General features: G+C 33.0%; 1 protein-coding gene across 2 annotated transcripts in view; it reads right to left on the reverse strand.

Moving 5' to 3' along the window:
* NIPBL (NIPBL cohesin loading factor) overlaps positions 1-13,105 on the reverse strand; it is a 188,505-nt gene that overhangs the window by 93,974 nt on the left and 81,426 nt on the right. For both annotated transcript variants that reach the window (XM_045787277.2, XM_045787278.2), the window contains exons 4-8: positions 11,715-11,842; positions 8,628-8,727; positions 7,923-8,074; positions 4,629-4,789; positions 3,597-3,693 (exon numbers count right to left, since the gene is read on the reverse strand). In XM_045787277.2, coding sequence (XP_045643233.1) covers positions 3,597-3,693; positions 4,629-4,789; positions 7,923-8,074; positions 8,628-8,727; positions 11,715-11,842 — 638 coding nt within the window. The remainder of the gene's footprint in view (positions 1-3,596; positions 3,694-4,628; positions 4,790-7,922; positions 8,075-8,627; positions 8,728-11,714; positions 11,843-13,105) is intronic.

A 13,105-nucleotide genomic window follows, 5' to 3' on the forward strand; every position in this document is an offset into this window, starting at 1 on the left:
TATAAGAAAAAGAAAGTGGGAACAATTACAATTTTTAGAATCTTCACTTACTTCACAAACTGGTGGTAAATTATTGATTTATACCTTTATACGGTGTTCTCTTTCTCCCTCCACTTAACATCATTTACATACTCTTTTCAGTTTGCTAATCCTCCTTCTATTAGAAAAATATGCAAGTCCAGCAAATATCAAGGCTCAATAAAATATCTTCAGCCTAAATCCCATTAATTTAACAATTGCTATATGATACAAGTGGTAAAAATAAGCTAATCAAATGGAAAAATTCTCCTAGATAAGCTATTAAATGAGGAAAAATGTATTGATATGCTTCAGAAATAAAAGTATAATTGTTACATTTCTCATCATTAGACTATAAAAAGTTTAAAAATCCATAGGAAATTATAAAAATCAGTCAGGATGAAAGTGCTTTATAGAAAGAACTTAAACCTAGACTTATCTTAAATTAAGGTTTCAGTGTTTAATATATATATATATGATTTTTAAATATATATGTATATATATATATGATTTTTCCATGATACATAAATCTGCCCTTTCATTTCGCAATGTTAATATATTTAAAGTGTGATATATAAAAATATAACTTTTCAGAGAACATATCTATTAGATAAACTGTGATAAAGATGCAACTGAAGCAATTAAAAAAAAAGATTTTATTTATTTATTTGTCAGAGGGGGAGAGAGAGAGAGCACAAGCAGAGGGAGCAGCAGACAGAGGGAGACGCAGGCTCCCCGCTGAGGAAAGAGCCCGATGCGGGACTCAATCCCAGGACCCTGGGATCGTGACCTGACCCTAAGGCAGACACTTAATTGAGCCACCCAGGCGTCCCAAGATGCAACAGAAGCAATTTACTAGAAATGTTAGTTTGAAGTTATATCAACAGATAGTGTTTTAAGATAGCTTATATGGGAAGTTAAAAAGAAAGGAAATTAACATTTCTGGACCATTTATTTTGCATCAGAACTTGTGCAAGGTGCCTTGCACATCAATTCATTTAAATAATTTACAACAACCTTGATGTGTATTATCATCACTATTTTGCAGAAAGGAACATGAAGCTTATAGAGGTTAAGAAACCTGCCCAAGGTTATATAGCTAGCAAACCTGAAAAATTTAAACCCAGATTTTTCTAACATCTGAATTACAATACACCACATTGCTTTTGTATTTAAAATTTATGTGACAAATTATATATATTTTAGAACAAATTAAAATTCAACATTCACCTAAAAATCAAATTAGACTGACAATGCATTCAACCTTCAAAACTAGTTGGAAAACAACCTCGAACAGAAGTAGAGGTTTCTGATGAACAGTTGTTCTAAAGTTTTTTTCTTTCTATCTAAAAGTTATCCATCCGGGGCGCCTCGGTGGTGCAGCGGTTAAGCGCCTGCCTTCGGCTCAGGGCGTGATCCCAGCGTTCTGGGATCGAACCCCGCATCAGGCTCCTCCGCTAGGAGCCTGCTTCTTCCTCTCCCACTCCCCCTGCTTGTGTTCCCTCTCTTGCTGGCTGTCTCTCTCTGTCAAATAAATACATAAAATCTTTAAAAAAATTTAAAAAAATTAATAAATAAGATAAAGTTATCCATCCTCAAGAGTTATAGGAAAAAGAGGCTGATTATCTAGATCAACCAGCCATCCCACTGTTACTCCTCCCTGGCAGTCTGAATAATTTCTCACCCTGACAATACTTGTGGGATATGTACCTAACTTTGATGCCTACCCTACAAATAGTTATTCTGAAAGTTGCTCTTTCATAAGCTGAGTTATTTTTATCCCTGAAAATTCATAGAATTATAGAATAAGAATGGCTCATAAAAGCTCAACTTTCACCCCAGGAAGAATGTGTTCCAACTCTTTGATTAGAGACAATCTGTGAACAAAAAATCTTTATAATAAGAGGCACACCAATCCATGATTTAGAAGGCTATAATTAGAAATTCTCATGGATAGAGAAAAATTATTATCAGCTATATTAAAATTAATTACAAGCTAATTCTTTAACATGTACTACACAATATTCTCTTTCAATAACTCTGGTAACTCAATTACCACACTTAAAGTACTTCTAAAAAAAGCCCAAACTTGGACTTAAATTCACAATTTTATGAATCTCTTACACAAAAGTCCACACTAGGTTCTTTGGGAATTTCAAGATAAAATTCATATCCATAAGACAGTACAGGATAAGTTATTAGGAAAAAATATAAACTCATGAATGGTTTAAGAAGATTAGGGGAGAAGGATCCATGGAAGATCACCCATTTAACTTAGAACTTGAAAAGATAGGATTTTAATAAGCAGAAATGAAAGTATGTGTAAGAGATTTAGAGCGGTAATATAGAATAGGCCTGACTTTGATAAGTGACTACATAAGAGGTGAGAGACAACTTCATGATGATTCAAGACTGGAATGGCATTAAAAGAAATTGGAATGGCAAAAAGAACAGTGAGAACAATCTTGAAAATGAATCTGAAATACCAGCTAGACATGAGGAAATTTTGTTTGGAAATCAAAAATTACAACTTGGGACACAGGACTGGAGCCAAAGACACTGATTTGGCAATCCTGTTCACAAAAGTAATCAGTTTTGCCATTACCAAAACTGAGTAAAACAGCCAAGGAGAAAAGTACAATGGGAGATTAAAAAGTCTAATGACAGAGGGGCGCCTGGGTGGCTCAGTCGTTAAGCGTCTGCCTTCGGCTCAGGGCGTGATCCCGGTGTTCCGGGATCGAGTCCCACATCGGGCTCCTCCGCTGGGAGCCCGCTTCTTCCTCTCCCACTCCCCTGCTGTGTTCCCTCTCTCGCTGACTGTCTCTCTGTCACATAAATAAATAAAATCTTAAAAAAAAAAAAAAAAAAGTCTAATGACAGAAATCTTGAGGAATGAGAGAATAGATAGAAGAAAGCAGATCAATAATTTCAAATGGTTAAGAGAAGTTAAGAACGTTGTAGTTTGAAAAGACCATTGGATTTATCAGTGAGAGCAATACTGTGTATATCTGAAAACACTATCAATAGCTTACAGGGGATAACTACACGTTTGTTTCTTTCCTACAATAAAGAAAAACAATAAACAATAGTTTCTGGTATCAACAACGAAGAAGTCTGAGCTCTGTACTCAGTTTGAAATAGGAAATGCTAACGTGCCTGCATGGCTCAGTCAATTAAGTGTCTAAATCTTGATTTCAGCTCAGGTCATGATTTCAAGGTTGTCAGACTGTGCCCTGCGTTGGGCTCCATATTGGGCCTGCTAAGATTCTCTCCGAACCACCCCACTAAAAAAAAAAATTATATATATATATATATATACACACACACCCACACACACACCCATATATATATTCCACATATATGTATATATATGAAATATACACACACATATATATTTAATATATATACATACACGTGTGTATATATATACATACACGTGTGTATATATATACATACACATATATATATGCACACGTGTATGTATATATACACATACACACACATATATATACATATATATATACACACACACACACACACACACAAAATCCTGAAGGAAATTTTAGTTACAATAATACCTTTAGGAGTTCCATCGCTTCCAGCAGGGGAGCATACTGGTTGTGGAGACCTCAAGGGAAAAGATGCAGCATTCCTCATTGTTGAAGAATCTCCATCCTAAGAATAGAGTATAAAATTTATACCTTCAATGATAGGAGAGGCTTTAGAGAAATCTTAAACAGACCAATAAAAGACATAGACTACTGACAAGTAAAGTGATGGTATTCAAAAGCAAAATTCTTCTGCACTTTTCTGTTTTCTTCATGGTAAATCTTAGAAGAATTGAAATTGTATCCAAAAGAATCAACAGCCTATGCGTGGCAATGAATAAGAAAACTGGTATTACTACTGTGCTCCATTTTTGTTTACTATTTTCTACAAAAGGAGCTGTGAACACCCTACCAGGCTATCAACATCTAGAGGGCAGAGTTCACGGTTATCTTTATCCTTATATACATATAACTTATCTGATAATACCACCAAACCAATAACATATAACTTATCTGATAATACCACAAAACCAATTCCAGTATGTGGTATAACTTAAAACATCAAAACGACCCTAAATTTCAGGGAATAAAGTTATGTGCAAGTCTTAGAGAAAAAAAGAACTAAGTAACTTACTAATAAATAAAGGTTCATTATTTAAAGGAACATTTTTGTGTGAGCAAGTATTTAAAAATGAAACTATATTTCATTAAGAACCAAAACTTCTATAGCAAGGATTGGCAAACTTCTTCTGTAAAGGGATAGATGATAAATATTTTAGGCTTGTGGGTCACATACAGTTTCTGTCACATACTGTTCTCTGTTGTTGTTTAAAAATGTAAAAGCCATTCTTAGTTGTAGGTCAAACTACTGGCCAGTTTACCAACCTTACTCTAGACTAAGCTCTGTGGGTATAGGAACCAAATCGTTCACAGCTAGATTCTCAGATCTGATATAACCCTTGATATACAGTAGATACCATTTAAACTGTGGAATCAAAATAGGTTATGAAACAAATATTAGCACAATTTTATTACCTCAATAATAACTAATATATTACATACGTCACTACTTAGCCTGTGCACCATGTGTAGGTAGTCGTCACTTGAGCCATGTCTAGGATTATCAGCATGATGATTAGCTGAATTGCCAGACAACGGACCAGAAACTTTATTATCATGTATGTTTCTCAAACCACCTGCAACAATGGGACTTGATACTGATGCTGTAATTAATAAGAATAAAAAAAAAAGCTTTATAAAAATAAACTGTTAAAGTAACGATTGTTCACAAAATACTTTAAGCATACAGAAATTATAGAAAATAATATAAGGAGAACTCATGTACTATCTAGTGCTTGATCAAATCTTAACACTGTGCCACATCATTTAGATCCATTTTTGAAAAGAAATAAAACATCAGATAAAGTTGAAGCTCTCCATGTATCTGCATATTCCTCTCCTCTGTTCCCTCCCCCTTACTTCATAAAAGTAACCACCACAGTGAATTCACAGTTCACTCTGTGAATATCTTTATGCCTTTACTATAAATGAGTATATTCCTAAATAATACAGAGCACTGTTTCACATATAATTTTATATAAATGGTATGCTATATGTATATATCCTTCTCTAACTTGCTTTTTATTTCAATATCGTGTTGAAATTTAACTATTCTTATATATGTAGTGTTAAATTCACATATTTTAAATAAACAGATATATTCTGCTGCATAACATACACAATATTCCATTCTTATGTTCAATGTTTAGAATGCGTCAGTATTTTTGCTGTCATAAACAATGCATATTCTAGTACACGCATACATGTACCTGTATTGTATTCTCGTACATGACTTTTTTACAGATGTGTCTAGGAGTGAAACTGCTGCATATGCCCACTTTTATTTTTTAAAAGATTTTATTTATTTATTTATTTGACAGAGAGAGAGCACAAGCAGGGGGAGCAGCAGGCTCCCCACTGAGGAGGGAGTCCAACTTGAGGCTCAATCCCAGGACCCTGAGATCATGACCTGAGCTGACGGCAGACGCTTAACTGACTGAGCCACCCAGGTAACCCTGGATATGCCCATTTTTAAACCTTACTAAATATTAACTAATAGCTTTCCAAATTACTTATGTCCATTTGTACTCCACTCCACTGGCAGCATATGAGAGTTCCTACTGCTCTAAATCCTTGTCAACAATGTTTGTCAACCCGAGAATGGGAAAGGTCTCTTATCATCACTTTAATTTTTACATTTCCTTGATTAATAGTGAAGCCAAGCATCTTTTCATGTATACTGGCCATTCAGATTCCCTCCTTAACACAAAATCATAAAAAGACAGTCTTCTACATTTTCTTTTTAAAATTTTAGTTTTGTTTTTTGTCACACTTAGGTCTTTAATTCATCTTATCTTTCTGTGTAGTTGAGACAGGAATTCAATTTTACTTTTTTCCATATGGATAACTAATTGTCTCAGCACATGGTAGAACTTACAGATAAAACTGAGTATGTTTTATCTCCTTCCCTTTTCTTAAGGGAGAGAGAATTTGAACCACTAAAGGATGCACATACAGTTCGAATTATGATATTGTCAAAACGCTCTCTAAAAAGATTGTATCAATTTATATCCCCATGAAGAATGTAGGAAGTTCAAATTTCCCTGCACATTTGTTATTAGGTATCACATAACTAAAAAATGTTTACTAAGAGAGTTAATATAAATTCACATATCTAATCAGATCACATTTTGAAGAGAATAAAAAGGATAAGAAAGGCATATTTGGGACAAATGGTGAAAACTGAATACAGACTGCATATTAAATGACAGTACAGAACTGTTCTTAAATTTTTTAGAGGTGAATTATTACATTTGGTGTTTATATAACTTCCTTCTTCTTAGCAGATGTATTTAATGGCAAAGAGTTATGATGCCTGCTGATGAAAGGGTTCACCGTGCTCATCTTTCAACTTTTCTATACAGCTAAAACTTTTATAACATGAGGTTGAAAAAAGTTTTAAATATTACCTTCCACGTACTCTAAATTTCCATATATAAATTTGCCTTATTTCTGGATTCTTTTCTGTCCCATTTACCTATCCATTTGTTCCTACCACACTGCATTTTCATATTTATGATAACCTTAATATCTGGGTGGGGCTAATCCCTGAGTAACATTTATAGTTTCTCAAATATCTGAGAATTTCCAAAAACTAACTCATTACTGAACAGGCAAATGCTCAAACTAATATTTCCCTTTTGATTTTATGATTTCAACTTTTCTTCTGAAAAAGCTGGGTTTATCTTGTTTAAAAAACAGTAATCAGAGTAAAAGCTTATGTTCTTTCCTACACATACGAATGTGTATGTGGATATTTCCTTAAGAAGCAAATGTGTCCTTTTAATATTTTCCTTTCATTACAGTTAAAGTGTTCCTCATACCTTTGTGTGCCAGAGTATACTAATATTTCACAAGTATCAAGAACATACAAAATACATACATACTCATGTTCAGCACTCAAACTAAATTCTATAATTTTGGAGGTATCTATTCCAAATGTGTGATCTGCCTCTTAGTTATCCCTTAAGTTAGTGTATAAAATAGTCTCAACCTAGTATTTCATTATCTAGTTTTGGGAAACCAGAAGATGGCAGTTTTGATCGATGACTAAATGAATAGTTTGTAAGTTAAAAAGTTTATAAAGGACATTTGACTCCATGCAAAATAGAGAAGAAGAAAACACACAGGAACTAATAATTGACTGCAAATGTTAAAAATTTGCTGTTAATTATGGGGGACAAAAACACAAATTTTTATATTCCCTTTCGCACTTTTAAACATTTTTTTTAAAGTATATACCTTTTTTTTACTTTAAGTGTATACTTTATTTACATTATTAACAAAAAATTATTTAGAAGCCATGACATATGTCCCAAAGCAATATAACCTCAAAAAGACATATTATCAACTGGTTTCAACTGAGAACTAGTAATTGAATTCCAGAAATTTCTGCATCTAGGATTATTTTTTCTACCAGCAATATATTTACTTTACGGTAAAATTTTCACACTACATATACTTTACCAATTAAAACGTAATTTTCCTTTGGCTTTAGTGCTATGTAAAAAGAAAGCCCAATTAAGAAAAATAAGAACATTTCCTAATTTCATAACTAGACACACTCAGTTGCATAATAACCTAACCAAAGAGTCATATAACAGGGATTCTTTTACCTCCCAAATGAATGAATTTCACGATAGTGTTTTAGTTTGTATTTTAAAAATTATAAAAAGAAAAAATAAATTTGCTTGAAATTACAGGCATTCCCTATAAATAAACAATGAACTTTCTTACCTTGCTGCATCTGTGGATGTGTTGTGTAACTTGAAGGATGGGAATATGGCATGTATCCTGCAGGGCTTTGTGGGGCATATGGACTAGGCACTGGGCTATTTTGTTGTGGCATAAATCTGTTCCCAGAGCTTGTCTGTGGTGGCACAAACCGGCTAAAACCCAAAATCCAAATATACAATATCAGGAAATGAAATAAATATGCTATTCCTTGAAATTTCACTGTCATAAAATTCTCCAAACTCTGATTTGTATAAAACAAAATCTCTGCAAACAGTCAAATTTGAAAAATAGAGAATATAAAAATTATTCATGATTCATAATTCAAGAGCTACACTAAATAATGTGTAAAAACAGGTAATTCATTTATTTTACTTGCATAAAAGTATCCACTTGTTTAATTAAAGTCATGCTCCCTAAATTCTACTCTATAAATTTTTTTATTATCTCAAACACACTATTTTAACATATTCTTTTGTCTATATGAATTTAAGTTACTAAGATGTAGCTACTTCAATTAGTGTATTACAGCATTTCTGCATCTAACATTTTAAGACAAATATTCATGTGAATTACTATTTAAGGTTAAGCATTTTAACTTTTCAACTACATATAATTCACCATTGCCTAAAGGTATGTATACAGTGTATATTCAAAGCATATTCATCAGAGAAAACAGTACTTAATAAAAAATGATGCATATATTACCTGGAGGGGCTATGTGAGATAGTGGTTTGTTGATAATTGGAAGATGCAGGACTACTGTGCATGGAATTCTGAGAAAGTTTATACTGAGACATCATCATTCCTACATATCACATAAAAATGGAAAACATGTTATTTTCTTTTAATAGTAAAATATCCTTTAAATAATTTAAAGCAATTGCTCTAACATAAACATTCAAAAATTCTTTCCGTTCTTTCCTTTTTTGGACCCACATGCTCATTTTGAAGAGCAAAACAGAGAAACTAAGTTTCAAGTACAACCAATTTTACCAAAACACACTTTTACCATATAACTAACCCAGGACCAGAGACAGAAATTTAATTAAAAAAAAGAAATTTACTTGCTTAATGTCCTATCATTTAGCCTTACAATTGAAAAGAACCTTTAGAAGTCACTTTATCTAACCTCTGACCAAATTTACACAATTCCTCCTACAATAGGTCCTTGGGTGGTTCTTCCATCACACGGAATACTTTGTTACAGACATGTCCAGTCTTTAGAAGCTTCATTTCACAACACTACTTGTTTCACTATGATTCAGACCTCAGTTTTAAAAAAAATAGTATTTCATTGAGGGTCCAAAGTTTTCAGTTGCTGCAATTTCCATCTGAATTTTTTTTTTAAGATTTTATTTATTTATTTGACAGAGAGACAGCCAGCGAAAGAGGGAACACAAGCAGGGGGAGTGGGAGAGGAAGAAGCAGGCTCCCAGCGGAGGAGCCTGATGTGGGGCTCGATCCCAGAATGCTGGGATCACGCCCTGAGCCAAAGGCAGATGCTTAACAACTGAGCCACCCAGGCGCCCCACCATCTGAATGTTTTGATACGAAACAGAATGCTTCTATTCCTTCTTCCACAATAATTCTTTGCCACATAGTAAGGATTAAATGAATATTTGATTAAAGAATGAAAATGAGGGGATAGTTTTCAGATTCTCATATTTCTTTTTAAACTAGACATTGTTCCTTCAATCAGTGCACAAATGACATTTTGCTATATAGCAGATGCAGAAAAAATCAGTTATTTAGACATTTAAAAATCAAAGATAAAATCATGATTGACGCTGAACTTTCTTATGATATGTATAGCTAATCTTTTGGGGAGCTTCAAGCATCACATTATATTCCCAAATTCCATTTCCTGCTACTGATATGAAAAGTGCCTTTCACCAAAACATCCAAACAGAATTTACATATTCATTTGCCCGTAATACTGCAGAAGGGATTCTAGTTCTAAAACAGTAGCTGAATGAGATGAGGGCTCAAAATCACCTCAGAATCTACCACTAATAATGTGTTTTCTTTTATATACAGTCTAAATTAACTTTTGAGCTTTCTCTTCCAACTCAAATTCAGTAGTAAATCATATGTTCCATAGCTTAATAATTTAATTACTATAATTATTGTTTTGTTTTGTTTTTTTTTGAGAGGGAGGGCAATCCTCTAGGAGATGAGAGTTAAAATATGTTTCCCCTGAATTAACAGTCTGGGACAAGCTAGAATTACTAGTTTGACAGCAATGGCTTTATTTAAAAAAGGGGGCAAATGAGATTTCTAATAGTCCTTTCTGATTATCTCAAAGTTCCAAAGAACCATGAATAAAGTGATATGCATATTATTAAATTTGCTCCATATGTGTGACTCACATTTATATTTAGCAACCAAGAATCACCTTTTTAAATTCTAAAGCCAAATATCACCAGGGAAGCACTCAGAAAAAAATCAAAACACGCAATGAATCAACTCATTTTTTAATGCTAAGTTTATGTTTTCACCAAGTTGATATGGTTAAGTGCATGTAGTATAAAATACAAAATGTGTGACTGAAAGGTAAATACTCTTCAACTTTTTTATTAGAATGATTTACTACCCAAATTAAATATTTTAAACTATATTACAAAATGTAGTATAAATAGCTTTGGAAGACTTCCTTTATTCAATTTTATATCTACTCACATTATCTTATACTTAATGCTCCTATCCTGTAAGTTTTTCTTCCAATCAATGGTCTCTCCATATTTTCTTTCATTGCAACATTCTTCCAGGGCATTTAATTCTAGATTTACTTTCACCATTCCTATCTGTCTCCTTGTACTGCAATCTAGCTTGTCGGTTATGGTGAAGATACAGTGTTGTCCTGCAGACCTACCTTCAATTTGCAGAAAGGGGAGTTTGGGCAGAAGTATTTCCATCGAATCACTTTGGGGTATGGACAGTAACTATGCAATTGCTTTAAAAACAAAACTCACACTCAAATACACAAAATTAACAAATACTATTTAAAAAAACAAGACAAAACTAGGAAATGGAGTGGAGGGCTTCACGGAGGTACTGCCAATAAATATGGCAATATTCTTGAATACAATTCATCAGTTAACTAAGTTGGACCTGAGTTGTCTAACCTATTCCCTTCTGACTATTTTAATCTGGAGAGCCTTAAAATAAGTACTTGGGCTTGAAAGATTCAGTACAAATGCTCATGGGTACTCCTTGACTACATAAAAGTTGTATCTATATTGAATATATTTTTATAGTATTTATTATAAATAGATTTTTCCTTAATAATAATACTTATAAACCTACTTTTCTGTTACTGAGGCAACAGAAGTGTTACACCAATTTACTAAATAACTATGAATGTAATCATCAGTACTAAACCTAATACTTAGTATAATTAGTTATACAAGTACTGCATGTTGCAAAGCTCTGCAAATAGTTTATTACATGATTAACGAAAAAACTCCTTTCATACCAATTCCATGATTTTCTAAAATAAAAAAAAGACTTCTAAAGCTCTTTGATTAAGTGAACAAATGCATTCCGAAATATCTAACAAAATACACTTTAGCTTTGTCTAATTCCCAAGGAACTTAGTTACATATTAAACTGCAAGAATATTAACATCCATTTAGTTTCCCTCTTGTTCTTGGCTGGATTCAAGGTATCAACACAGCATTCATAGATAGGCTACCTTATTAAAGGAGACACTTGCATTTAATTACATGTGAAACAAGCTCTGACAAGAGACCCAGAAAAAAATTTAATATGAAATTCAATGAAAAACCTTACCACTTTGTACATATCTGTTCTGCATACTTTTCTCCCTGAAAACATTAGGACTCCTTGCCAGGACGGCCTGCAACAAGACTGGTATGTCGCCTTCTGGATCATCACTGCCAAGGTTATCTTTCAACTCTCTGGAATTAAAAAAATAAAAATAAAAATATAGTGATTAAGAATTCCCTATTCTACATTAGTTAGATAGCAATTCACTAGTGAAATTCGGAAAAGACTGAGGTAGAAAATCAAGAACTTATGGCATTAAAAAAAGTGTCACAAAAGATGTCCAACAACTTCAGGGATTTTTGAAGATGCTATTCCTGGGATAGAATTATAAAAATGGCAGGGAGGAGTTCTTCTAAGTAAAACTTTTTTTTCCCCCATTTTATTTTCAACAGAGAGGAAAAAAAAAAAAGCCCCAAATGTGATTTTATGGAACTATGAGTTTATTTAAGAATGTTCACATTAGTTTCAAAGTAGAAAAGAGAATCAACTCTAAACTATTCAAAATAATGAAAGGGTACAGAGATGATAATTATGCATAGAAGCTGATGTTTGGGCTTGGAATATATTTTCTCTCTTACATTTGAATACGAGCCTGCCTTTTTGAGAATGTCCTCTGAATTATCAAAAATGGCAAAATAATACTGCCATATTGGATAAGACAAGACCCAGAGATTATGTAATTTTTCCATCTAATTATTTTCTTTTCTCAAATAAAGTCATCAGGGAGCAAAAAAAAAAAAAAAAAACCCCAAAAACAAAAACAAAAAACCCAAGCAAGTGGTTCAGCATAGTTGTAATTTTCAAAAACCTTAAAAGTAGTAAATTAAATTTACTAACTATGGAACATAAATGATAAAATTAAATATACATAGTGTTTTTAATTTTATATTCTACATGTCTCTCATTAAACCTAATAAGAAAGATTTATAAAAATGGTGTCCAATGATAAGCTTCAATAAATTTCCAGGGGCAGTCTTAAAGCAGCTTTCCATAAAATAATTCATAAATGTATATGTGCTATTTCCCTCATCTTTTTAAATATTTGGTGATAATTGTTGATTATGTATAGATATAAGAAGTGATATAATATTTAGGGGCGCCTGGGTGGCGCAGTCGTTAAGCGTCTGCCTTCAGCTCAGGGCGTGATCCCAGCGTTCTGGGATCGAGGCCCACATCAGGCTCTTCCGCTGGGAGCCTGCTTCTTCCTCTCCCACTCCACCTGCTTGTGTTCCCTCTCTCGCTGGCTGTCTCTGTCAAATAAATGAATGGAATCTTTAAAAAAAAAAAAAAAAGTGATATAATATTTAGACATTGATGAATTTCTGGAGTGACAAAATATTAGTATTAGACTTCCTTCTGATTTTTACCAATTATTTCGCAGTTTCTCCATTAGA

The sequence above is a fragment of the Ursus americanus genome, chromosome 15 (assembly GCF_024610735.1).
Source record: "Ursus americanus isolate L20-20 chromosome 15, mUrsAme1.1.p, whole genome shotgun sequence".
Classification (NCBI taxonomy): Eukaryota; Metazoa; Chordata; class Mammalia; order Carnivora; family Ursidae; genus Ursus; species Ursus americanus.